General features: G+C 45.3%; 1 protein-coding gene across 2 annotated transcripts; it reads left to right on the forward strand.

Annotated features, from left to right (window-relative positions):
* The first annotated feature begins 220 nt into the window (after positions 1-220).
* LOC147422092 (uncharacterized) lies at positions 221-21701 on the forward strand. 2 transcript variants are annotated; one of them, XM_086502840.1, is made up of 6 exons: positions 221-329; positions 19373-19628; positions 19901-19977; positions 20402-20569; positions 21246-21355; positions 21510-21701. In XM_086502840.1, exons 2-6 carry the CDS (start codon positions 19401-19403, stop codon positions 21548-21550), a joined length of 624 nt encoding a protein of 207 aa, XP_086358966.1. In that variant the 5' UTR covers positions 221-329; positions 19373-19400; the 3' UTR covers positions 21551-21701. The 2 variants fall into 2 exon arrangements, with proteins under 2 accessions (XP_086358966.1, XP_086358965.1); XM_086502839.1 differs by lacking the exon at positions 221-329 and adding an exon at positions 336-493.
* The last annotated feature ends 5990 nt before the right edge of the window (positions 21702-27691 follow it).

The raw sequence follows: 27691 nt of genomic DNA on the forward strand, positions 1-27691 counted from the left end.
TAATATAATCTTCTCTGCTTTGTTGGAAAAAAAAGGCAAAGAAAACTTCTGCAGAAAAAAGTAAACTAAGATGCAAAAAGTAAACTCAAACAAGCCCTTTTCAAATCGAACGGTGGGGTCTACCTTGCATCTTGCGCGCTCACTTTGCTGCCGTAGATTCCGTCACCACCCAGAATCATTAAAGCCCCCGTGTCGAGGCTACACTTTACCGATAAGGGAGAACATTTTTGAGCTGCGTGTACTCGGGACCCTCGCAAGATTTGAATGCCTGTTCAAATCTTCTACCGCCTACGTCGTTTCTCCATCAGTCGAACGTGTGTTCGGAACAGGTTCTCTCTCTCTCTCTCTCTCTCTCTCTCTCGCGCGCGCGCGCGCGCGCACACGCACGAACTTTGCATGCATGCCATTTTCGTGAAAGAGAGTGTGTTTGAAAGCGCTGAAAGAAATGCACCATGGATATTTACGGGGTTGACGGAGCTTTTCGATGAGTTGGGTATGTGCCCTTTCCCTGCACATTTAAATCAACATAGTAACATGGTCAGTCAATTCCATGCTGGTTTTTATTCCAGGAACTACCCTGCCATGGAGGTTCAGCACCGGGCAGACGTGTCACTTTACAAATGTCTACTGCATGTTTGCATGCAATACAATGAGAAGATGCTGCTCATTGTTTTATTTTTAAACCTTGATGAATCTCCGAAGATAGTGTGGTATCGTGTGTTGGATGTCGGATGTTGATCTTATATACGAAAGATGATCGCAGCCTTCTTGAGGGTTGATCTTCTTTGTGGCTGATAGCGGTACATTTATCAATAGCTACTAAGGCTGCAAACAGCCTCGGAACAAGGCTGAAGGGCTGCTGTGGACAAAACACTCAGGATTGTTTAGAAAAGCAGATTCTGGCAGTCCCGTCAGAAAGGAACCTACCTGCAAATGCAAAGTTTTGAGATGCATAATTGTGCACATCTCCTGCCCCACCTACCATTCAGTGTGATATCTGAGGTGTAGGTTCTACGAGCCCTAATTATATGCTGACGTCGCTGGATGCTCACGAAAGTGTAAGGACTACAAGTCCTAATGGAAATGTAATAGAAGAGAAGATGATTCATGAGCTGTGGACTTCGGCTTCTTGAGCATGCTCTACATGAGGAGGTGTAGTATGTACACTGTTGAATCTCATACGGGGCTTCTGTTGCCTCTTCCTTATTCTCTGCTTTAACTTCCTCTTCAACTTCCTCGTACTCCTCTTCCTGATGGTTGGGATTGGGAGGTCAAGTTTTTGACGTGGCATGAGTGTCCCCCACCTTAAAAGATTGGCCGAGTGGACAAAGGGGGTTAGCGATTGAAAAACTAACTCCACCAACTTGTAGATAATGGCAAAATTGTAGAAGACTGATGATGTGGCAATTTGTTCAGTGTTGATTCCAGAGGAAACTCTTCCACTGACTACCCAACTTCGTGAAGATGAAGTCAACCCCAACCCTGATGGGGGATCAATAGATACCAACAGGAATTCCAATTGGGGCAGACCTTCCTCCGAGGAATCTGGGAAAGGGCATGGCCCGTTCCCGCCTCAAGATTTTGATAGGATGGAGTACTGATATCAATTGCACCCTCTACCCACCGCCTCTCCTAGGGCAGTCCCCTAGAGACGCCTTGCACCCAAGGGCCTCCGTGCACACTATCTTTCCTTTTATGATACCCGAAGTGGAATGTAACCAAAGATGTATCGGTTTTGTCCTATAGGTCAGCTTTGGCCTCCACAGGACGTTAATAGACTCTCTCTCTCTCTCTCTCTCTCTCTCTCTCTCTCTCTCTCTCGTGCTCACTCCCCTTGGTCTCTATGCTTCCGCATCGTCGACTTTGACATGGTATTAGAGCTTTGTGCCTCTTGAAGTCCTTGGCGTGGAGTAGTAGTCATGAGAAGAGAAGCAGTTGGCGGTTGGTGGTTGGAGGTGTGCCAGTAGCGTTTTAGAATGTTGCTGAGGCAGCGGCGTTGATCAATCACCCCATTCGGCGAGCATCTTAAAACATTGTGCGTTTTGCCCTTGCAACGGCGCTGGACCCCCTCTCTGCTCTTGCGCGTTTTAGAACGTAGCCAGGTGACGCAGTCAACCTCCCACCTCTTTCCTCCTACATGCGTTTTAAAATGCGCCCGCCAGTGGCTCCCCTCCTCTGCGCGTGTTGAGACGCCCTCTAGTAGGATGTGCATGTCCAGGCAAGTCATAGTTGCATACCCTCACTTGCACAATTAAAGTCACTTAAGCATATAGGCATATGAACAATCACTTAAGTCATTTATTAATAAGTGACTTTGACATGACATTTATTGAAAGCAGGTAGGGAAAATGGCTAAAAGACCTATAAATGAAGCCCCTAGGGCACCAGAGTCAGGCAGAGGAGCAATAGAAGAGCCTCTCAGCAGTACCAGCGCTTGGGCAGCCATCTGCCATTGTTTTCTCCAGCAGCCATCAACGTTTTCATGATCGCCATCAGATTTCTGCCCTCAGTGTTTTTAGCATAGCCTAGTCGTGGCTGCAGTCCTTGCCGCATTACCACCAACGTTTACAGATTTTAGCCATCTTCATCAGTTTTCAATTTCAGCCATCGCCACTCTCGGGGATAGCAGATCAGTCCACAGCCTCCTCGTTGGTGCCGTTGTCATCGTCATCGTTGTCGTTGTCAGAGTACCAAGTATCTCTAGCAGTACCCATTAGCACCTCAATAGCACCGCATGTCACAAGACGGGCACCACGTGCCAATAGCAAAGAACAGATTGAACAGACTTTTAGCACTTCAATAACAACTGCATTGAAAGAGAGAGACGACACGCGACACAGTGGCGGAATTCCACCCCTGAGAGTATTGGCCCCAAACCTTGGCGCCCCTTTCGGTTTTTTTTTTTTTTTTTTTCCGAGAAAAAGATCCTTCTATTAGTTCATGAAAACTGCCCGTAGGGCTACAACCACCTCTGCAAGAGAGGACTACAACAAACATGATGGGGAGACTCTCCCAATGAAAGAACAACATATATACAATGAGGCTAAATCAAGAGATGGGAGGAGGGAAGAGCCACACAGGTGGTCGGTAGTGCCATCTGAGCACACCCTGGACACTGGTGAAGAAAGGCCCAGGGCTCCAGAGTCGAAGGAAAGCCTCGCGGTGCCCCCGCATGCGGTCGGAGCTGCCCTGTAGTCCCTCTAGCTGTCCTCTGAGAGTATGGATCAGCTCTAGCCAAAAGTCACGAACAGTCTCTGCTGGTGGCACAGAGCGTGCCTCAAAAATGCGGAAACAGCGGGCCCGCCAGATGAACCAGAGTGTCAGGCCACTGATGAGCTCCCAACACTCCTCTCTCTCACTGCACCACTTCTGAGGAGTAAGCTCTGTAGCAGGCTGGAGTGTAGGTCGCCCCCCTGTATCACTATCATCCTGCTGGTGGAAGATAGCTCAAACTGAAGTGCCGGGCCCGTGAGAGTAAACCAAGCCGCTGCCCCCCAAGTGTACTGTCTAGCCGTGGAGAGAGTAGGCATCAGCCGAAGAACTCGTAGCCACACTTGCTGGGCCGAGGGACAGTCCCAAAGACAATGACGTTGACTCTCCACCAACTGGTCACAGGCTGCACATGCGACCGAGAGACCACTATGCACAAGCCAACTCCCTACTGCTGTAGCTCTGTGTGCAACCAGCCACTGAAACAAAGTGACACGCCTTGGCTGTGTGAAGTCCCACAGCCTATGCCAAAAGGCTGCCAAGAACTCGACTGTGAGGCCCTCCTCCTGCCAATGACGTGCTGCAGCTGGGAGGGCCTCTCTCTTGCTGCCAGTATACGACGTCCAAGCCGAACAGTGTACTGAAAGAAGGGGACTCCTAGGTGGTCTGCAGAAGAGAAGGGGTCCCTCCATAGCCACTCACCAGGATCCCACTGTACTCGTGCCAGTGGACAGCACTCCCAAGCCCAAAGCCTCCAGTGACCAGTCTCAAGAGCTGTTGGGTCAGGGTCTATGACGCAAGTCCTCCCACAGATGCCCACAACTCGGATCCTCTGAAAACAGCACTCTGCTACCTGCGGGGCCTCTACTGCAGCTCGCTGTAATCGTCCCCCACCCTGAAGCTCGAAGAACAGGGCTGGGACTATCTTTGAGCAGGCCCTGACTGCAATGAGAATCTCCAGTCGTGTGAAGGCTCCCATCCACCGGGGTGCTACTGGCTCGAGAGGCGTGAGCCACTCAGTTGGAACTGACTTTGAGATGTCCTGACACATGCTCTGCACCCCTCTCATGCCCTGCAGCTGGTAACCCTGTACCTCCTCTGTCAAACCTGTGAACTGTAGCCAGTCACCTAGAGAGCGCGTTGGACCTGCTGCCATGGGGCCCCAGGAAACATGCGGTCGACTACCAACCAAGTGGCCTCTCTGAGTGCTAACCATGGGGTTCCAGACGAGGGGCTGCCGTAGGCGCTCCTCCGTGCACATCGGCTGTCGCTGCTCCAGGCCACGCCGTAAGAGCTCCCAAGAACGAAGCAAACTCACAGAGAAGCGGTCCTCCAGTCTCCTGCTCAAACCAACTCGGCGCATCTCTGTAAAGATCCATCTGGTCGAAGGTTGCCAAGGGCCTCCTGACTGAGGCACCCTGGCACGAAGCCTCTGCAACAAGAACTCCTTCCAGGGCTCCTCACCTGGAAGAAGTCCTCTGACTATGAACTTCCCTAGAAGGGCTCTGCTGTGCTGTGCTGGATCAATGATCCCAAGCCCTCCCTGAGAACAAGGAAGCGTGATGACCGACCAAGCCACCTTGGCTCGGGCCATCTGAGTGTCACGTCATGACCAAAGGAAGTTCTTGATCAACCTCTCTACCTGGCTGATCAAGAACTCTCTACCTGGCTGATACAAGAACTCGAGAAGATCCGGCAGGAAGCGATGTACCACATAGTCGCCAACAGCACCTGGTTGGCAACTACTACTCTACCAGCCAGCGACAGACGTGCTGAGCTCCAATGTAACAGCTTTCTCTTGATGGACAGGAGAAGAGGAGCAATCTGCTGCTCGGGAGACAAGTCCAAACCAACCTGACAACCCAAGTATCGAACTGCAGTCCCTGGGGGAATCCACCTGAAACCCTCTCCTGGCATCCAATATGGCATAGGAGCACTACCAACCGAGAAAGCCACTGTCTTTCTCCAGTTGATCAGTGCGCCCGATGCACTACAGAAGGTCTCCAGAGCCTACTCACATCTGTGAAGATTGGCCTCCTGGCCATCTAAGTACAAGGCTGAGTCATCGGCAAACTCAGCGTCCAGTAGCTCCTCTCCCCGAATAGGGAGTGCTAAGCCCCTCAGACCAACCTGCTGTGACACCAAAAATTTGCTCATCGCCTCCGCATGAACAGAAAGAGAAAGGGGGCCAGAGGACAGCCCTGTCTGACCGAGCGTGTGAGCATGAAGTGCTCACCTCTCCCCCCCGCCAAAAGCACCTGACTGTGAGCCTCTCTATACAAAGCTGACACCCCTCTGATCCAAGCATCTGAGAAGCCCATCCTGCGAAGAGTGCCCTCTAGAAAGTCCCGGTCAACTCGGTCGTAGGCTTTCTCAAAATTGAGAAGAAGAATCACAAGGTCCTCACGTACCACGGAGCCGTGCCAAAGCAGAAGCCTCCCAAAAAGTAAAGATGTTGTCAAGGATACTGCGTTCCTTGATAAAACCTGTCTGAGTCCCATGTATAAGGCTCTCTAAAAGTGGTTGAATCCTCAAACTCAGAGCCTTGGCAAGAATTTTGTAGGTTGAGTTGAGGATGGCGATGGGGCGCCACTGTCGAATCTCATCCAAGGAGCCACCCTCCTTGGGAATGAGGTAGATCAGGCCCTCACTCATGCTGTCCGGCATCACTCCTGTGTGCAAAATGTACTGAAAAGCACTACAAAGATCTGGGCCAAGTAGGTCCCAGTACTCCAAGAAGAAGCTAGGAGTCAACCCATCCTCTCCTGGACAGCTACCACGAGGGAGGGCCCTCAGAGCTGTGTGCAGCTCCTCAAGCTGAAGTGGCATCTCTAGCCTCTGGCACATCTCCTCTGTCACAAGACAAGGCATCTGTGCCCAAACCTGCTCCCTGCATGCATCCTGCCGCTTTGACTGAGGCTCAGCCGACAGTAACTCACGGTAAAAGTCAGTAGCGACTGCACGCATATCCTCGGGCTCACAAGCAACTGACCCATCGGGCCTCCTCAACTGACTGACCTTGGCATGCGAGTGCCGAGGCCCCACTGTCTCAAAAAAAGCACTAGTCACTCTGTCACCCACCTGAGTCCACTAAGATGCCTGTCGGTGGAAGGCAAACTCATGACGCCTCTCCTCTGTGCTAGCAAGCTCTTGTCGAGCCTGCTGTAACTGCTCCTCCAACCATGGACTGTCTGGGTGCTGGTCCTGCAGTCTCTCTAGTGAAGCAATGCCCCGTCTGAGACGCTGCTCCGCCTCTCTTGTTGCAGCTCGGCGAGCTAGAGACTCCTGAAGAAAAAAGTGTCTAAGCTGAGCTAGGCCTGAGGCCACTCTATCTGCTGGTGAATCCTGTCTGTCCATGCCCTTTGTCCAGAGAGCCTCTACCCTCTCTCTGAGTGCTGAGTCCAACAAGACCCTCTCTGGGATGCGGAGCATCGTGCTCCACTCCTCTGCCTTTCTGCCACTGTGAGGATCACTGGTGCATGGTCCGAGAAGGAAGTCCCTGCCAGGATGCCCACGGAACCCCCCATGTCACTGAAGTGGTCACTAGTGTAGAAGCGATCTATGCGCGACAGATTCACTCCTCCCACTCTGCGGTCCGATCTAGAGAAGGTAAGACTGTCTGGGGGCCTCACAAAACCAGAGTACTGCCATGTATCCGAGACCCTCAAAGTCATACAAAACCTCTCCCAAGCTGCCAACTCGACTCCATGCACAGTAGCATGGCTGCCACCAATCCTATCAGAAGGGTCCTCCAACATGTTGAAATCCCCTCTTATACACCAATGATCGGCCTGTGGCAAAGACTCAACAATCTGTGACCAACTCTGCACGAGCACTCGCCACATTGGGCGCATAGATGTTCAGGAAGCCCACCAGGCCACCCTGAACCTGCATAGTAATCCGCTGAGCCCTGCCTGGCACAATAATCCCTCTGCCCACAACGGCCTACTGTGCAGTGAGTCCGCAATAGTCATACATACCCCTCCCTGGATGCCTCCAGGTCCAAAAGCAGCTGACCAAAAAGTATCATAACGTCCACGCAAAATCTGACCACAACGCCGAATGCGGCTCTCACACAGAGGGTGCTCCTGAAGCATGAGGAGATCAATCTCTCCTCCCACAAGGCAACGCTGAAGCTCCTGACGCAATCGGCCCCGCTGTCGCTGAAACTGGGGCCCACCTAGTCCCTGCACGTTCCATGAGACGATCCTCACGAGGAGCGAGAGAGAACAGATGCTGCTGCAGTAGCAAGACGGGCTATCTTCCACTCAGGCTTGGATGGGGAGTAATCCGCATCCGAGCATCCTCTAGATAGGCGTGACTGCAGTGAGTGCCTAGCCCAAGCCCAAGCCCAAGCAGAGCGAGCTGTACGCAACACAACCTCCTCTGTCCAGGAGTCCTCATGAATGTATACATAACAAGGCAAACACTGCGTATTAGCAAAGAAGTACACCACAATGTGCCTACATCCTGCTGAGTTTGGGGGTGTCACCGCAAACTTGGCCAATGGCCACAAAGTCTGCAGCATATCTGTGACTCCAAGTTCTCCCATGTGGTGAGAGAACTCTAAGACCTGTGTATGTAGCCATCCCACTACTGAGTCAAGGGACCACTCTGTATCTGCCCTACCACAGAGGGGGAAGGAGAAACCAACTGCCGAGTCCAAGGCCTCTATCCCCCTAGCGGCGAGGAACAAAACATGGACCTTGAAACAGGCTGCCTCATGGTCTGCTGCGGAATCGCCGAGAAAACGAGTTGCATATGCCCAACATGACAAAGAACTTGGTTCCTGTTGGATAAATCATGTCCAATTTTGATGCTTTTTATATAGGGGAATGTAAGAAGATAGGGCTCGTTGCACAAGGCAAAAAGGTGGACAGAATGTTCACTCTTAATGTAGATGTACCATGAAAGTTACCATGTTTGCATAAGGGTCACGAGTTGTTGCATATATAGACATTTGGCATATGCGTATTGGACATGTAAAAATGCAAAGGTTGAAAACTAAGCAAAGTCAAGAGCTCGTGACAAGTTGCAAGTGTTTACGATGGTTGAAATACACAAGGTCTATGAGGCTTGTCAGTTTAGAAAGCTAACGAAAACATTGTTTCCTCATACACGCATAAAAGCAAAATTGTATTGGAGATGGTGCATTCTCATGTGTGGGGTCTTGCGAAGACTGCGTCTATGGGTGGATGCAAGTTTTATGTTACCTTCATTAATGACCATACAAGCAAGGTATGGTGTACTACTCCATGAAGAGGTGTTTACTCCTCTTCAAAACTTGAAGGTTATGGCTAAAAATGTACGGGGATATATGTTAGCGCCTGCAGGGGAAGTCAGGCAATGAGCAGTAGGTCTTGGGAAGCTTTTGAAAAGCTTAGGGCTTCAAGGAGTAACAATTGAATCAAAGCAAGCTACGGGCAGCAGAGAATCGACAAAGGGAAATTGAGCTGCCTGGAAGGGGAAGTGAGCAATTGAAAAAAGGTCGGACAAATCAGCAGAATTGGGCTTGAGTGCAAGCTTCACTTGGAAGCTCTAAGCGGGCAAAGTCGACCAAGCCTTGCAGAGGTGAAATCGGGCAATTTTGTGGCAAATCGAAAGCAACGCTTTGTAATTTTGCAAAGGATGTGAGCGAGAGTCAAGGGCTTGGAAACAGAATTGAAGGCTTGGCAATTCAAAGTCCGAGCAACAGAGAATCGGAAGTGCTACAGAGCATCGTGTGAGAATTGGCGAGCTTGGGAGTGTATGTGACCACACACACTCACTGCAACCAAATCAGATTTGCAACGGGCAGCAGAAAATTGAAGCACCGTGAGCGTCAAGCAGCAGTAAATTGCTTTTTAGGCCAAGGGCCTTTAAATATGAGGTTAGGGCTCATTCTCTGGCATGCTTCCTGGAGAAGATGCAGAGTCTGGAGTACCGGCTTGTACTGTGTTGATGCAATATAAAGAAATACCGAATCTTCAAAAGAAATCATTGAGGGAGTTTATCGAATTCCCACCTTTACAGGAAAGGCGTGCTCGCTGCTGTTGTGCACCCACCCTCGCTGTGCCATTGCCATCGCTGCCCAGCCCCCCCCCCCCCCCCCCCCCCCCAACGTGCTGCCCGCTGCCTCCCTCGCGCTACCCTCAGCCCCCGCTGCCTCCCGCTCGCCTATCCCTTGCCGCCTGCACTCAGCCCCTGCTGCCCCCCCCTCGCGCTACCCTGTCCCAGCCCATCCGCCCGCCATCAGCCCTTGCTGCCGCCGCACGCCCTCAGCCCCAGCTCTCTAGCCGCTGGCCCGCTTGCCTCAGCCCGTTTTATCTCAACCCCCCCCCCCCCCCCCCCCCCTCGACTCGGCCCGTTCGCCCGTCAATTTGGGCCATCCGCCTCGGTTACTCCCTGCAAATTCGGCACCTTCGGCATTTGTTTCAACTCCTTGGAGCAGTGTTGACGCGCCCTTTTGCAGCATCCTCCCGTCGTCGTCCTCTTCTTACGCCACAGCAGTAGACACAGATGGAGGCTCCAGCTTTGCCACAGAGGGACTCGCCAGAAGCCCCCTCGCCTGACCCCGCTGAGCCCACCATTCGACTTGCTCTCTCGCCTATAGAGCAAGCGAGCCTTGCCGCCGAGGTAGAGCGATTGCAGGCGACCTCGGTCATCTGCAAGATTTTTGGCACCCGACCTAGCTGAGGAGAGCTGCGAGACCTTCTCCAGGCCCGCCTTCTCGCAGAGGTGGGAAAGATTTTGGATGTCCAGATTCTCAGACGGGGGTACTATCAGATCGAGTTTGAGTCCTCCGAGATGGCGTCCAAGGTCATAGCTATGAGTCCACTCGCCATCCGAGCCTCACGTGCCCACTTTCGACAGTGGCGACATGGTTTTGACCCAGCTTCGGATGTTCTAGTAGAGGAGGCAACCTAGCGCTAGCACTTTCTGGCAGAACAGGCAGCAGGAGCACTCGCTCAACAGGCAACTTCTCAGCAGAACCCCCAAGAGGCCTAGCATTTTTACATCACAGCAGAAGGCTAGCGTTTTTGGACCATATCAGCCAATGTTTTTTCTCTTGTAGATTCCTGGCGATAGTAGACCAAGCAGAAACCCCAACGTTAGCAGATTCTCCACAGCGTGACCATTTTCAACCCTAGCGTTTTTGCATCTGCAAGGCACTTCAACGTTTTTGTAGACCTTCGCGGCGGAACCCTCATAAGCATCAGCGTTTTCAGTTTTCAGCAGTCAGACTCCACAATAGAATCCCGAACCTCGCAGATCTCACCTTCCCGCAGTAGTTGCTCGCCGCACGGTCAGATTCCGCAAGGTTTACAGATTCAGCCCGGAAAACGCAGATTTCAACATCTGCGTTTTCAGTGCGTCGTCGTCATCGACATCGTCACCGACATAGAGTCAGAATTCAGTAGATAAAGATTTGCAGATTTCAGCCATTAGCATTTTCAGATTTCAGCTATCTTGTTGTCGTCCTCAGCAACGTCAACATCATCGGCAAGTCCAAGCATTGTAGAGATTTGTGCAATCATAAGTAGACTGCTCTCGCCATAGAGAGTGGGGCCTTCGGAGGAGGGTTTGACAACATTGTGGTGTCGTATTCTTCTCTCTGTATCTCTCAGTCTCAACACCTTCATTCACATTGTCTATTCACTTTGTTGTGTCCATTGCACTCTCTCACTAAAGGAACAGAAGGCTCTCCCTTCCGTAAGTAAAAGGAATCCTTGAGCACAGTTCGGAGCACTCATCTTGAGCGAAGTTCAACATTTATTTCCGCTGCACCTTACATTGGTATCAGAGCTTTGGCAGTGTTTTGTATCACTCAAGGAAAGAACCACAATTTTTTTTTTTGCTTGTTGAGGTCGCACGAACCCAAGTTCGCTTGGGCGTGTCAATTCCTAATCGTGTTTTTGAAGAGTGACAGGAAACCCAAGAAAGAAGGGCTTGTCTAACCTCCCCTTGTGCCTCTTTTCACTCATTGAGAGCAGACCGTGCACTTAGCGGCCAGCCAATCGACGTGAGGTAGTAAAAAGTAACCTTGGTGTGAGCGCAAGGCCGCCAAGGGGTGCGCCCGCGGAAAAGAGCAGAACTCGGGTGAAGAGAAGATCCTTCTCTAAGACATATTGCAAACGAAAGAAGAACCTCAAGAACCTGAAGACCCTCAAGAACCTCAAGAACTCAAGCCCCCCCAAGAACCCAAGAATCCAAGATCCACAAGAACCCAAGTTCCTTGAGAACTTAAGAACCCAAGACTTCAGTGGATGGTCATCACTCGAAGCGAAATGGATACTTCGCTTGGAGGTGGTGAGCATGGGAGTGGCGAAGAAGAGTTTTCCTCACCAGGAGGTTTTTCCGACCCTTCCCCATCTACGCCAATAATTGCACTAGATCCTATGGCAGCTTTCCACAAGATGATGATGGACAATAAGCTAGAAAGCGACGCAGAAATAGCGGCCATAGAACGTAAATACGAAGAACGAATGGCAGCCATAGCACGTGAACGCGAAGAAAGATTGACAGCCATCGAGCGTAAGTACGAGCAAGCAGAAGACAAAGCAAGAGAAGCAGAATTTGATCGCGAGAACAAAGCAAGAAAAGAGAAGAGCGACCAACACATGAAAGAGTTCTTGCGACTCTTTTCTATTGTGAAGGCGCAGTTTGCACAGAATCAGGAAAAGGAGACTCTCTCAGTCTCTTCTTCTCCAAAGCATGAAACACAGGATTTGCATGATAATGATAAGCATGATGAATTGCATGATAATGACAAGCATGATGACTTGCATGATCAAGATGTGATTTCTCACAAGCATGATGATTTGCATGAAGATGACGTGATTGTTCACAAGGATGATGGTTTAGTTGATGCTTTTTCTAGCGAAGCTAACCTCGTTGCAGATTCGATCAATCACGAAGAATCGATCTTGGCTTTCGAGTCGAGGTCCATCGAACCCCCGCAGGAAGATTCGATAGATCCCGAATTACCGATCTTGGCTCTCGAGCCTAGGTCCAAAGAACCCCCACAGGAAGTGTAACAAACTGTTGACGTGTCGACCTATTGAAGAACGGAGCTACCGGCCGAGGGGCCTAAATCCTAAGAAGAACAAGTAACAGAAGAAGTGTCACAAAGTGATGACGTGGTTGCCCGAGAGCAGAAAACCCTAATTCTAATTTTTGACACAAACCCTAACTATTGAAACCCTAATTTTGGAAACCCTAACCCTAAAACTTGCAAACCCTAATTCTGGAAACCCTAACCCTAAAACTGCAAAAACCCTAACCCTAACCCTAACCCTAAGGGCAGCAAACAGATTTCTAAAAATTGCGTTGGTTGATGACGTGGCAGGCTATATGGATTTCTGTGATTTACGCTGACAGTTTTTGGCTTTGCTTTTGGACCAGAAGCTTTTGAGTTTTAAAGGCTTTTCATTGTAATTGCTTTTTAGGCCAAGGGCGTTTAAATATGAGGTTAGGGCTCATTCTCTGGCATGCTTCCTGGAGAAGGTGTAGAGTTTGGAGTACCGGCTTGTACTGTGTTGATGTAATATAAAGAAATACCGAAAGGGGCGCCAAGGTTTGGGGCCAATACTCTTTGGGGTGGAATTCCGCCACTCCGTGTCGCGTGTGCTCTCTCTCTATTTCAGTTCAGTTGTTATTTAAGTGCTAAAAGTCTGCTCAATCTGTTCTTTTATATCGGCACGTGGTGCCCGCCTTGTGACAGTGGTATCAGAGCATTAGGCGTGTGCTTTTCTGAAAGCATACTGGTCCTACAAAAGAGCAGATAGAGCTATTGGAATTATTATGTGAGTTATCTTCGCCCTCCAACCCAGACTTATTAGCCACTTCCACCCATACTTCATCGCGCATCGGGCGTGCTCCCGTCTTCACCGCTCATGTCTTACATGACATAAGTCAATTAAGATCACTTGCAAGAGAAGGATCCAGATTTGTTTCAAGTCACTGTTTTTCTTAGATGCAGTGCCATGCAGATGTTGATGTCTACAGCTACCAAGGAGCATACTCCAAGTACTAGGCAAGCTTTCAAGGATTTTTTTTTTTTTTTTTTGCCCGAAGTTATATGGTTTTTGACATCTTCCTTCGGAGTGCAACTTCTAGCATAGTGGGGTATCTTGAAATGCTTGCCATGGAAACCCTAGCAAATTATATCTTGAAATTTCTCGACATCTCTCAGTAGATGTCTCTTCTCGAGTTGATAACCTTGGAGGTTCGGTGTGATTGCTTTCTCTTGGGACTACCATCACCGCCAAAGAAACACTCTCTGTCCAAGAACTGATGGACTATGCTGTGCTCGGCTATGACCTTATGGAATGAACCTAACCCAAATTTTTGGTGCAGGTTTCATGATGCAAAGTCAATCGACTTTTCGAGCTCGACTGACGTCAATATTGCTTTTTAAGTTTGAGTTCTTTTGAACTTGTTTGGTGATCCTGTTTGGAATTTGTTTGAAATGGATGGTATCTGTTTTGACCCTGTTTTGGTGCCGATTTGAATTGTTTGACTCTGGTTTGATATTGGTTTCAATGGTTGGTGATTTTACTCCCGGGTGGAGAAGTGAGAAATACTGTTTGGTTTGAACCTCGGAACGACGCAGGCCGATGCCTGGGGAGCGCTTCGTTGTATGTTTGAAAACCTCCAAACGACGCAAGCCGATGCCTGGGGAGCGTTTGGTTGTATGCTTGTAAAATAATTGTTGTTGTGACTCCCGGCCCGGACCTGGATGGTTATGCGGGAGGAGTATTAAGAAGTCTGAGCAGTGGTTATTCTCAGCACCTCCAAACGACGCAGGCTACGGTCTGGGGGGCGTTTGGTTGTAAAAGGCCTCTATATCTCCCGGCCTGGACCTTTTTAGGTTATGCGGGAGGAGTGATGAGGGAGTCGTTGAATATCTTCCGGTCCGGACCTTGTTAGGTTATGCGGGAGGAGTGTTCATCGGCGGCTTTATGTTTCTATGTCTTGTAACATGCATATGTAAGCATTTGTGTTGCATTGTGATGTGCCAACTACTGAATATTCCTAATTGGATGAGATAGCCTGGGTATGTAATTTTAGTGCATCAAGACACTCGTGGAAGATCAGTACGGTCTGGGTGTGATGGCTAATTTTACTACGCCGGAATATCAAGAGTTCTGATCTGGACGAAAGGAGAAGCTAACTCCTTGATCAAAAGAGCAGAAAGGAGAAGCTAACTCCTTAATAAAAAGAGCAAACTGATTGTCTCTTGAAATGTCCCTCGGAAATTTTTGAGCTAACTTGAGTTGTTTTGCAGATATGTTGTAATCAAGGACAATTACTCTCTTTCAAGAAGGGGAGATGTAACAAATTGCTGACGTGTCGACCTACTGAAGAACGGAGCTACCGGCCGAGGGGCCTGAACCCTAAGAAGAACAAGTAACAGAAGAAGTGTCACAAAGTGATGACGTGGTTGCCCGAGAGCAGAAAACCCTAACCCTAATTTTTGCCAGAAACCCTAACTGCTAAAATCCTAATTCTGGAAACCCTAACCCTAAAACCTGTAAATTCTAATTTTAGAAACCCTAACCCTAAAATTGCAAAAGCCCTAACCCTAACCCTAACCCTAAGGGCAGCAGACAGATTTCTAAAAATTGCCCTGATTGATGACGTGGCAGGCTGTATGGATTTCCGTGATTTGCGTTGGCAATTTTTGCTTTGCTTTTGGACCAGAAGCTTTTGAGTTTTAAAGGCTTTTCACTGTAATTGCTTTTTAGGCCAAGGGCCTTTAAATATGAGGTTAGGGCTCATTCTCTGGCATGCTTCCTGGAGAAGGTGCAGAGTTTGGAATACCGGATTGTACTGTGTTGATGCAATATAAAGAAATACCGAAAGGGGTGCCAAGGTTTGGAGCCAATACCCTCTGGGATGGAATTTCGCCACTCCGTGTCGCGTGTGCTCTCTCTATTTCAATTTAGTTGTAATTTAAGTGCTAAAAGTCTGCTCAGTCTGTTCTTTATATCGGCACGTGGTGCCCGCCTTGTGACAGGAAGAGTATTATGTGTTCGAATGATTAGTCAGCACGCATGGTTCGAGTGTTTCATTCGTGATCGTTTCCTGTATTTTAGTCAGCATCTTTATGTGATTCCTTTTCCTAGGCATGACATCTTGTACGTTGAGCACGTTTTACTCATGAATGAGCACGGATGTATGCAAATTTTTCATGAAAAGCTGAAAAGTATGCATTCAAGGAAGTCACATTCCATGTCTCTTTCTTGGCATGACACAATTGTGGAAAGAGCACAAGAAAGTATGAGCACCGCATGGGCATTTCCGTTGTGAATTGCCACAGTTGATTGATTTAGATCAGAAAGACAAGATTCGATCTCATTGTTTGCTTGTGTGTGGTGAACCGTTTGGCATTCCGTCTGTTTGTTCATCTACGTTGCATGCACAGTCTTTAGAGGAAGACGAGATTTTTTCCATTCACTTTACATGGAATGGGTATGTTCATGTTTTTGTGTTGGAAGTGGTTTCAAGAATTTTCAGCCATGGAGATTCTTGAAGAAGGAAGAAGCATGACTCTAGACGAAGTTGAAGCATTGAAGGAGCCACAAAAGACTGTGTCGCTTTTGACGCGGCCCATAGAAGCAAGCGTTGCAGACCTTTCTGAAGTTCAAGTATCGCACGATCCACACCTCAGAGTGGGCCGGTGAAGAGTCCTTTCGAGAATGTTGGCGATCTCCCTCGACGCCATACAGTTTGGTACCAGTATCTCACTTTGAAAAGGAGGGGATGTCACGTGACACATCCAACCCCATGTGTCCGTGGACAAGCTACAGCATGACCAGGGTTCAGTTCAGTCAAGTCAGTCTAGAATAGGAAGTGATCTGGCACTTTTGTGAGTCTGTTCGTAGACCGTGCATGACCAGTCACTTAGATTAGATGCATATCCTACGGTTGCACATAGCATGATCATCAGATTCCATTAGAACCCATCAGGAGCATTTTTACAATGCATAGACCTATTTTCCTTATTTTTGACATTTCTCACTTATATTCTTTAAGTGACTTTTGTTGAAAAGTAGGTAGGGCAATTTTGCTAAGTTTGTATAAATAGAAACCTAGCGCTAGCACTTTCTGGCAGAAGAGACAGTAGGAGTACTCGCTCAACAGGCAACTTCTCAACAGAACCCACAAGAGACCTAGCGTTTTTGCATCACAGCAGCAGAAGGCTAGCGTTTTTGGACCAGGTCAGCCAGCGTTTTTTCTCTTGTAGATTCCTGGCGATAGCAGGCTAAGCAGAAACCCCAGCGTTAGCAGATTCTCAACAGCCTAACCATTTTTAGCCCTAACGTTTTTGCATCTGCAAGGCATTTCAACTTTTTTGCAGATCTTCGTGGCGGAACCCCCACAAGCATCAGCGTTTTCAGTTTTCAGCAGTTAGACTCCACAATAGAACCCCGAACCTCGCAAATCTCACCTTCCCGCAGCAGTTCCTCGTTGCACGGTCAGATTCCGCAAGGTTTACAGATTCAGCCCGGAAAACGCAGATTTCAGCATCTGCGTTTTCAGCGCGTCGTCGTCGCATCGTCGTCATCGACATCGTCACCGACATAGAGTCAGAATTCAGCAGATAAAAATTTGCAGATTTCAGCCATTAGCATTTTCAGATTTCAGCCGTCTCGTCGTCGTCCTCTTCGTCATCGACATCATCGGCAAGTCCAAGCATTGTAGAGATTTGTGCAATCATAAGTAGACCGCTCTCGCCATAGAGAGTGGGGCCTTCGGAGGAGGGTTTGACAACATTCTGGTGTCGTATTCTTCTCTCTCTATCTCTCAATCTCAACACCTTCATTCACAGTGTCTATACTTTGTTGTGTCCATTGCACTCTCACTAAAGGAACGGAAGGCTCTCCCTTCCGTATGTAAAAGGAATGCTTGAGCACAGTTTGGAGCACTTATCTTGAGCAAAGTTCAACATTCTTTTCCGTTGCACCTTACATCCGGCATGACGTGCATGTAGTTCTATGTTATGGGAAACGAGTCATTCCCCGCGCCGATCAGATTCTCGAGTGGGCAGATATGCGACAGTTTCACTCGAAAACTGACCCCTTGGCCAAACTTATTAATAAGTCATTTTTTTGATTTATTTTGTTGGGTCTGGTGGACAGTTTGCCCTACCTAAGCCTTAGTAAGTTTAAAAGTCAAATTTCAGTCCTATAAAGGGGACCGGGCAGCCAAGGCGCTAGCAAGAGAGCAACCTAGCGTTTCCAGATTTCAGATCAGCTTGGCGTTTTGTGCTCAAATCAACCAGCACTTCTGCAGTCAGCTTCCGGCCCCTCGCCGGATCGGCCCGGTTTTACACTCGCTAGTCCTTCCCGTTGTGGTCTGGTACTTTGGCAGAGCCCATTGAGCCTCCCCTCGACCATTCGCTTGCCGGCATCGAGTGCTTTATTGGTGTCCATCATCGTCGTCATCGAGATCTGTGTTTTCAGCCCTTCATTCCTCTCATATCGAGAGTGCAATTCATTCCCTTGGTGGCCTTCCGCAATCCCACATTGAGAAGGATCCAAAGTTGCATCAAATCAGCCCTGGAGGTGCCTCATCTTGAGGAGTTACTGCGGCGACAATCATCATTCAAGTCAGTAAGAGTGTGCACTTGAGGTATTGCATGTGTATACATTCCATTTATGCAATCAAAAGCAAATACCACATCGGCAATGGTGTGGGGGGCCCTTGAGAGGGTTGGTTGGGACCTCATCTGGTGTCATTTTCCTCTCTCTCTCTCTCTCTCTTTCGTCAGATAGATCTTTAAGGTCTCTTGGGATAGTTTCCTACGTCGTAAAAATTCTCTTCTTCTTCTTCTCCTCCTCAACATCTCTACCGTTCTCTCTCATTCCCTCTCCCCAGGGAAGAGTATAGAAACCATCATTCAAGCTAAAAGGAATTACTAACGCAAGGAAAGGAATTAAAGAATTGTGCAAGTGTAAAGCCAAGATCTTCACCATTTCGATTCCGCTACTCCTAACAATCTCTCACAAAAATTGCCAAAATCGGAGATTGTGACCGATGCTTCCCAAGAATTTCGGTGGTGAGTGTCGTACCAACGCACGAGGGAAGAGAATGGCGAAACCCTTACCCTCAATCTCTTCTTCGGCTGCTCTTGCTTGCCGCTCATAGCTCCTTAGGACAACCATGCTCTGATATCATGTAAAGCGATAGAGAAGAAGAGAGCTTGAATTCTTGCAAGCGTGCGCGCACACACAACCAAGAGAGCACATAACGGTGATGGAGGCACAAAGCTGCTGCTTCTGCTTCACTACTCAAACCATGATGACGTGCTCTTGAGACCCCTGCCCCGTACCTCCCTCGCAGACTCACCTCCGATCAGTCTGAAAGGCCTTTTCTTCTCTTTTGCACTCCTTTTCATAGCACCTGCCTTAAAGGATGGTTTCAGCAGTGTCAAATGCTATGGAGCCAAAATGTAGGTTGCATTTTCTTTGAGGACTGGTGCTTGTATAGGACAGACAGAAAGCCTTTTTTTTTGAACAATAGTTAGGATGAGTGATAACGAGAGAGAGGAGAGTTGAACTTTTGATCGTATCAAGATTCAACCTTGGGTCATAGTTTTTGATCTGCAGACAATATCAATGAGTCTTTTAGTTTCTGAAATGACTGTTTGCATTCCTCAGTCCAAGTGAAGTCAGTAATTAAGCCATGTTGAAAATTCCTAAAATAACCCTCAAATTTCAAAAATTCCCAAAATATCCTCTCGTTAATTCCAGAAACATCTCCAAAGACTTTATTCTGCTACTCTACATGAATAGGAAGATTGGTTTTCTCTCAATAGCAGATGATAGAACTAGGATTTTAGATGGTATTGTGGGCTCTCGAGATGAAATGGTTCATTATTTGTAGACACAAATGCCTCTATTTTTGAGTTCATTGGGATAACTTTTTTTGAAGAGGCTTTTGGGAGTTTCCACAAATTTTAGGGGTATTTTGGTAATGTTCCCTTGAAGAAAACAATGTTTTTGGAAGTAGTTTGTAAATCAGATCTGTATGTGAACGTATGATTTTTGTCCCCCAGGAGGAATCTTTGGGAGCCTATTATTACCAATTATTAAAGTTTCTTGCAGGAAATGTTGACGCAAGAGCTGAAGTTCTGATATGAAATTGGGAACTAAACACAGCTTTGAACATGCAGGGGCACTAGCCAAAAGTAGGCAAAGAAAATGGATGTGTTGCAGAGTCATTTCACCTTGGCACATAAGGAGCATGTCCGGTCGAAGCGTCCGACACGTCGGCGAATGGATGAAGTTGAACTGTTCGCAAGAGAGCAGGACGAGGAGGAGAAACGGGATGTCCAAAAGCAACGAGAGCCCCATGTCAACAAATATGAGGGACGTACCCATAATCTTGTGAGGCTTATCAGAATGACAGGATGCGGTGATCTCTTTGCGGTAAACATCTTCTCTAGTTGGTGTTTACACAAATTTCTCCTACTTATGTGACGCAGAAAAATGCGTGCATGCGCGCATGCGCACACATACACGTGCATGTTTGTGCATGAACAGACACGCATGCATGTGCGCATGCGCACGCACACACACACACACACACACACACACACACAATGCATGTCTGCTATTTTTCATCACTGCGATTTCATTGTTGAATGTATGTCAGGGGATCAAGCTGGCTTGTTTCTTGTGATGTTGTAATTCATTTGCAGATTCCTCATCCCCACAAGCTAAGCGGCTACAAGTGTCGCAATGCCTATGGATTTAGACCTGTCTTTCAAGATGAAACGTAAGTAATCTGTGAGAGAGAGAGAGAGAGAGAGAGAGAGAGAGAGAGAGAGAGAGAAAGAGAGAAGAAGAGAAAGAACTATCCCAAGAGACCTCAAAGAAGAGAGAAGAAGAAGAGAGGAGTTTTAGTATCATAGGAACTATCCAAGAGGCTGCAAAACTCTATCTGTACAATACAGACCCACCCATGAGAAGTGAGGATTATCCCAGGAGGTCTCAAATATCTGTCCAATGAGTCTTGAACTCGAGACCTCTTATTCAAGAGGGAATTGGAATTACCAATCTACCACACCTTTTGACTTTTTTGGGGGTTGGCTCTAGTAGGTTGTTTCAATAGTTGTAACAGATTGCTCTCATGGTCCCTTATCCCTTGGCTTTGTGTTTGGTAGTTAGTAGAACCATCATAACATGTCAGTGTGGTGCAGGACAAATTCCTTCTTTCAAAATGCAGTCTTTAAAAACACACCGGAGGTTCTTTGCAAGAAAAAGCTGTTGCCCTACCATCCTAATGCCCCCTGCAATAGAAGCCCACAAACTTACAAGAACCTAGTTGGCACTCGCTACAACGATTGTCGAGATGCTAGCTACCTGTCGTAAGTGTATCCTTTCGTCTTAACATTTGTAAATGTAAATATATATGTATATGTGTGTGTGTGTGTGTGTGTCTATATATATACACATATACATATATACACATACACATACACATATACATATACATATACATATATACACATATATACACATATACATATATACACATATACATATACATATACACACATATATATATATATATACATATACTTATATATATGAATATATCATATGTATATATATATATATATATATGTACATATATATGTATATATATACATATGTACATATATATGTATATATATATATATATATATGTACATATATATGTATATATATACATATATGTATATGGATATATATAGATATATATATATACATATATGTATATGTATATATATACATATATGTATATGTATATATATACATATATGTATATATATATATATATATGTGTGTGTGTGTGTGTGTGTGTATATATATATATACATATATGTATATGTACATAATATATATGTACGTACATAAATAAATAAATAAATAAATATATATACATATATATATATGTACATATACATATATATGTTTATTTATTTATTTATTTAAGCGACATTTAAAAGAAAATCACAACATTTTATCTATGTTTTTAATGTTTTATTTTGTTTTATCTAGTCTTTATGATGGAGTTCCAAAGCATCTTTGTACTCCCAAAACTACCAATCAACTCTTCATGCTCTACAAGGAGGATCCAGTGGGCAATTCAAATCCTGCCATTTTTTCAGGTATGGTTCTGTCTTATTATTTCACATGCAGTTGTTCAATGTGTGGTAACGGTTCTTATCAATTTAGCCTTAAGCTACTGGGATTTTCGTGGGTATTTCTTCGAGCTGCAATAGCTTCTTCTACTGAGCCTTTCTTTCTTTGGAATTTTTACAGATAAAGCAAAGAGAATGCATCGGCTACAATGTAATGGTTGATTATAAAGATGACATGTGGAGCTTCTCAAAACATTTTGCAAACACAATTTGTACCCGTAACATGAAAGATTATGCAATACATGGAATGTATGATTTGTGCTTTAGGGCCTAAGATCAATTCACTTGCTAAAGATGCACTTTTTTAGAGATCCATGAATGTTTTTTCTTATCAAATTTTGGCTATGCATTAAAAAAGTAATAAATTGGAGAGGCAAAAACAAATTCTCAATTATATAAAAATGACAATGTTGACCTACATTGACAATGCTCATGCCATTATTGATTACATAATATTCTTGCCTATTCATCATAATTAGTGGAACACATTTCAATTCAGAGAAAAAAGCAACCATGATGCGGTAGTACCATTGCATGAGAATTACACTTGACAATACATGCAAGGGCTTGAAGCTGTTCTTCTTCTCTTTAACCAACCCCTTGCAAGTAGGGAGAACTTTATGCATGTCCATGGATTTACAAATGTACATTGTTGTACAACACATCAAGGGGCCATATTGTTGGAACAACATTCCTAGTAGGGGAGTGGGTAGCACCCATTGAATGCAACCTGTGAGCTTGAACCGTCTACCTTGGGGTTACATGACGAAGGCTCAACCAACTAAGCTACACTCTTTGGTCGAAGCTCCTCTTTGTCCCAATAGCTCTAATACCTTCTCATTACAACTCTGTAAACATGTAAAGAAGCAAGAGTATTGGCTTGATTGTGTCTATGTGGGTGTCTAGTTATACGTAGCTTACATTGTGTGCTTCATGATCCATTGTGTGATGTCTTGTTGTAAATTTGCCATGTCCAAAGCTACAAGCATGTGATGAGTGTTCTATTTGTTTCCCACGAGCAACCACATTCATCGATCATGGTGTAAGAATAACACTAAAACCTTTTCCAATGGTCTTGAACTACTCTGTCACATAAGTAACTAGTTTCTTGTAACCTTTTAAGTTATCGTAAGCCTCTTAAGTTGATTGATACCATCAAGATAAGAAAGAGATTGATACTAGCTTGTCATAAAATAAGGATATAAAAGATAAGAGCATATACCTTGATTTGATACTATTTATGTAATTGAAGTGTACGAGTATAAAAAAAAATGTCATCTTTAATTGATCCCGTGTGCAATTGTGAATGCTTTCACGTACATGTCAAAATAGTACAATATAGAAGCATAGATGTGACACAATTGCGGTAGTGGACATGTATGAGAGTGAAAGAGAGAGAATATAGAAAGATTGACAAGCCAAGCTTTAGATTGCAAAACATTAACTGCAATCAAATGGATACAAAGTGACAGTCTCCCTAGGGGCCCTTATATACTTTCCATACAAAATTGCGACCCAACCCGAAAAAATCATGTCAAATACATGGAAATAATTAACTAAATAAATAGACTAAAAATTAGGCAAGTTCACATGAGATACATAACTTTAACTGTACATTCGTGTTCATGACATGGAGCCATAGAGAAAGATATTGAGGTGGCATAGCGATGAGATCCGGTCATCCCCCCCCCGCCTATCCCCACCCACCCAACCAACCAAAACAAAAAAAGAAGATTATTTTAAATAAAAAATAATGAAGTGCAACATGGTAAGTTGCTCTAGAAGGAGCACATAAATGATATAGTCAATGAATAATCCGGCAATCTTGATACCTTGGAGAAGTTTGTATCAAGTATCATGTATGTGACTATTTATGGAAGGAGAGAGTCATCTTAAAAGAAGTTTTGGTGGGCATATATATGTATATTGAACATAAATTTATTCTTTTAAGCCTTTTCAACAACCCTATTGGAGCTAGGTCCCTTAAGAGAAGAGTCCCACTATGTTCCCAAAGAGGAAAATTCCCTCAAACATTGTGCCTTTCTTTCTAGCGATTGAAGCATTTAGGTGAGAGTAGCAAGTATAAATCCTCTTGTTATTTCTCATTGATTAGGTAGAAGTGGTAGGAAAGGATAATAAGCGAGCTTAGTGAAGCGAGCTTTAGAGCAAGCTTTTTTCCCTTGTCATTTCTCATTGATTAGGTAGAAGTGGTAGGGGAAGGATAATAAGCGATCTTTTTTCCCTCCTCCACCCTTGACGATCACTACTACCAAATGCCGCCCATTGCCGCCTCTGTCACCGACGGCAAGTGACATTTTTTATGGCCACCACAACCTCTACTGCTCCTCCACATTGCACCCCCAACTTTTAACCCCCTCCTCTCTCAACCTCCAACCGCTCTCTCACACAATCTCTCTCCCTCTCTCTCTCTCTCTCTCTCTCTCTCTCTCTCTCCCTCTCCCCGTCCTCTTCCTCTCTCTTTCTCACACAATCTCTCCTCATGATATCTTTTGCCTCTCTCTCCATTCTTTGTCACTGTGCCTCGCTCTCTATCTACCTATCATAGGTAGCACCATCTCTATCTATATGTCTCTTTCTCTCTCTCCCTAATTTGCTTAATAGGTAGCTCCCCTCCTCTCTCTCTCTCTCTCTCGTGATTTCTCTTTTCTCCCTCTCCTTTCTCACCCCCTTTGTCTATCCCCTCCTCCCACTCTCTCTCCCTCTCTCTCTCTCTCTCTCTCTCTCTCTCTGTCCGTATGTATTAAGCATCGTCTTCATTTATCCATCTCTCTTTGTATGTATTGAGTAATGTTTCCATTTATCTGTCTCCATATATCTCCACACTTTCTTATGTACACACTCTCTCTCTCTCTCTCTCTCTCTCTCATTATTGTGCACTGAAGGGGGTGGATACGAAATGAGCATGAGCATGAGCATTTGGCACATTGCAATCCTTTTGGTAGCATTTCATATTCTATCATATAATGCAAAAGTTGATGACTCTAGTAGTGTATGGCATTTATGTTCTCAAACTTGAGCATAATATGGATAGTTGATGTGACTCTTTTCCATTGCCCCGATTTTTTGTTTCACATCCAGAGAGTGGGAGCCAAGTCGAATGAAATGAGATAGTGTGTGTCATCAATACAAGGGGATAGTTTCAAATATATTAGAGGGAATACGGTTTCTTTAGAACATGGTTATGCAATTGGGGGCAATATGGATGATCTAATGTATGTACATTGGATTTCGTCGAGGTCAAAATTCATTGGGGTTTGTGTGTGTGTGTGTGTGTGTGTGTGTCTGTTGGGGGGGGCGGGGGGCGGGGGGGGGGGGGGGGGGGGGGGGGGGGGGGGGGGAGAGAGAGAGAGAGAGAGAGAGAGAGAGAGAGAGAGAGAGAGATTTTAATGGATCATAATGCATTTTTTTTTTCCAAACAGTGTGTAGAGGGCGGTGCGTGGGGGATTGTGTGTGTGTGTGTGTGTGAGAGAGAGAGAGAGAGAGAGAGAGAGAGAGGGAGAGAGAGAGATTTAATTCAAAGAAAAAAATAAGAGACCTTTGCTCTTACTTTCCTTAAATGTAAAATGCAAAAAAACAAGTGATAAAATCACCAGGCTGCCAAGCATAGTAGAAATTTCTTTTTGACATGCAAATTTTCAAGCCCCCTTTCATATGCTTTGTGTAATGCGATCAACTTATATAATTTGCTATATATAACGTTAACTCAAGGATATAAACACAAAAAATAACAGGCAATTTTGAGATTCTAGCATGTCAAATTAATGAGGTTTTTTTAAAGCACTTGTTTTGATAGGCAAAATAACCCTTGACAAAAAAATAGACGTCAATTTTAGGCCTTGATCTAACTCTAGATCCCACTTTAAAATCTCTACATCTCTAAGCTTTTTTTTAAAAAAAACATAAGGACAGAGAATTGAATTAAAAAAGAACCCTTAAGCTCTACACCCTAAGCTTTAGAGCCCTCTGCTCTAGACCCCACTTTAAAAATTCTACATCTTTAAGCTCAAGAGCAGTGCTCGAAAAAAACCTAGGTTTAGTGTAATCTCACCTACAAATTTTGAGATTTACCTCATGAATTATTTTTTCTAGGTTTTGGAAACCTAAGGGAAAAGGGATCCCTAAGGTTTTTGAACTGTAAGGAGAGTGAGCAAAGGTAAACCACCTTTACAAAATATAAGAGTAACATTCTTTTAAGGGTAAATAAAAAATTAAGAGGTTTATATTATATATATATATATATATATGTGTGTGTGTGTGTGTGTGTGTGTGTATGTTATGCATAATGCATTATGACTGATCACTCTAGTCTCTCATGAGTCATGAGTCCATGACTCGTTTGACATTATGTGATTTTCTAAATTTTAAAACAAGAATCCTATGTGCACCAATAAGTACGACCAAGCTGTCAAAACTTTACTCATGTTTTAATTAGCCCAAGTTCCAACTCCAGTCTCCCAAGGAGTCCCAAGTTCCCAACGTTCAAAATAAACGTTATTTTAGCTCAAGCGGCCTGCACTTATATATAGTTTAAAGCTCCCGCCCCTTTTACTCTCATCCCGCCTCTGGAGTCTAGCAAGTTGCAAGCTTGGCGCCTCATTTTAATATGCAGTGTGCACTTGCAATTTAGCAACACAGCATCTCTCTGCCATTCCTTTCCTCACCAAAACATCTCAATTTCTCAAAGCTACTATAATCAAGAATATCTCATAAGCTGCTAAGCACTAGGGGAAAGCTTCTTTTCTCATCCCATCTTTGCCTACGCGATTAAGAAGAAGTGGTTAGCATTGCAGAATCTCGATTGATTCGTCAAATTGTCAATCACTCCAAGAAGAGGTAAGTTTCTCTCTCTGTCTCTCCGAGACCATTGTAGTCTTTAAAGCCTTTATTTGAATAAAACATTTAAGTGCATCTAGACTCCAGTGCTCATAGCAGGTAAATGCCAGAGTACAGATTCATCACATGTGGGCTTTGTGTGTGTGTGTGTGTGTGTGTGTGTGTGTGTGTGTGTGTGTGTGAGAGAGAGAGAGAGAGAGAGAGAGAGAGAGAGAGAGAGAGAGAGAGAGAGAGAGAGAAATCATGATTCCATGCTACCATCGCAATGACCTTTCAAAAGCTTGGCGAAGCCATATTTTCAAGGGAGTGTAATAAACGTGCAGAGTTTCTGATGCAGAGAAAAGATTAGCTTAGGGTTTGGTAGCCTCTGCTTATTGTCTATGAACTTGGGAAGGGCAAGCTGGTGGGCATGGCGAATGATGGCCAGAGAGAGAGATCAAAGCTGCAGTTCGTCAAATCTTGAAAATGCCCAAGCTGCAACGCGCATGCTGAAAACGCGCAGGCTGTCGAGTGCTGATTCCTGAAAACGCGCATAGAAATCTCAATGATGGGGGGATTGACGGTGGGGAGAAGGGTTATTACCCAACTGGCAACAATAGCCGTCTTCGTGTATTCCCCTCTCAGAGAGAGAGAGAGAGAGAGAGAGAGAGAGAGAGAGAGAGAGAGAGAGAGAGAGAGAGAGAGAAGCCTAAATTCTAATGTGTATCTAGCATTATTCCAAGTCTTTTGCTTTCAGTCACTTCAACTTTACAGCAATGTGTCCTCTTATTTCTTTTAGAACTTTATGAATCTTAGTTTTACCTTATGGACAACCTTTCCATGCAGATCAACTTGGAGGCTTGGATTGCTTTTCAAACTATTTGATATGTGTTCGCGCACCAAGCTAAAGGTGTAAGATCTCTCGGATTATCTTTCGATTAGGAGCTACCACATCCAACAAATTTCTCTTGTAAAAGTTTTCTTATGGCCTCAAATTCCTCTAAGCAAAAATCTTTTCTTGCTATGCTGGGTTTTCAAAGCAAGTTAACATTAGCAATGAAAAAGGAAAAAGAAAAATTGAACTTGTGCTTGATGATAATGATGTGGATGATGTAGAGGTTGAAAATGTCGGTATAGAGGAAGCCAAAAGGCGTAAAAAAGCTCGAACTTCGTGGAATGATAAATGGAAATTTGAATTTGAGTGGGTTGAGTTTGATAGGGTTCAAGCCAAGATGTTTTGTTCTTTTTGTAAAACTGACAAACATTGTAAAAGTGAATTTGGGACTGATGGGGCAATTAATATACAACATAGTGCCTTAATGAATCATGGAGGATCAAAAAGACACAAAGCACTTGCATGGGCATTGCATAGTGGGAAGAAAAGTTTTGAAGTCGGTGTTACTAGGCATTTTGAAGACATTGGGGATAGCATGAAAAATTTATTTAGAGTTTCTTATTTTGTTGCCATAA

Source organism: Adiantum capillus-veneris, chromosome 27 (genome assembly GCF_014529385.1).
Source record: "Adiantum capillus-veneris isolate H3 chromosome 27, ASM1452938v2, whole genome shotgun sequence".
Taxonomy (NCBI): domain Eukaryota; kingdom Viridiplantae; phylum Streptophyta; class Polypodiopsida; order Polypodiales; family Pteridaceae; genus Adiantum; species Adiantum capillus-veneris.

Bases quoted from the DNA above. Each gene is read 5' to 3' on its own strand.
- LOC147422092 (XM_086502840.1), top strand. From the start codon at position 19,401: ATGGATGTGTTGCAGAGTCATTTCACCTTGGCACATAAGGAGCATGTC. The intron at 19,978-20,401 runs GTAAGTAATCTG...AGTGTGGTGCAG, and splicing joins CCTGTCTTTCAAGATGAAAC to GACAAATTCCTTCTTTCAAA. The intron at 20,570-21,245 runs GTAAGTGTATCC...TGTTTTATCTAG, and splicing joins CGAGATGCTAGCTACCTGTC to TCTTTATGATGGAGTTCCAA.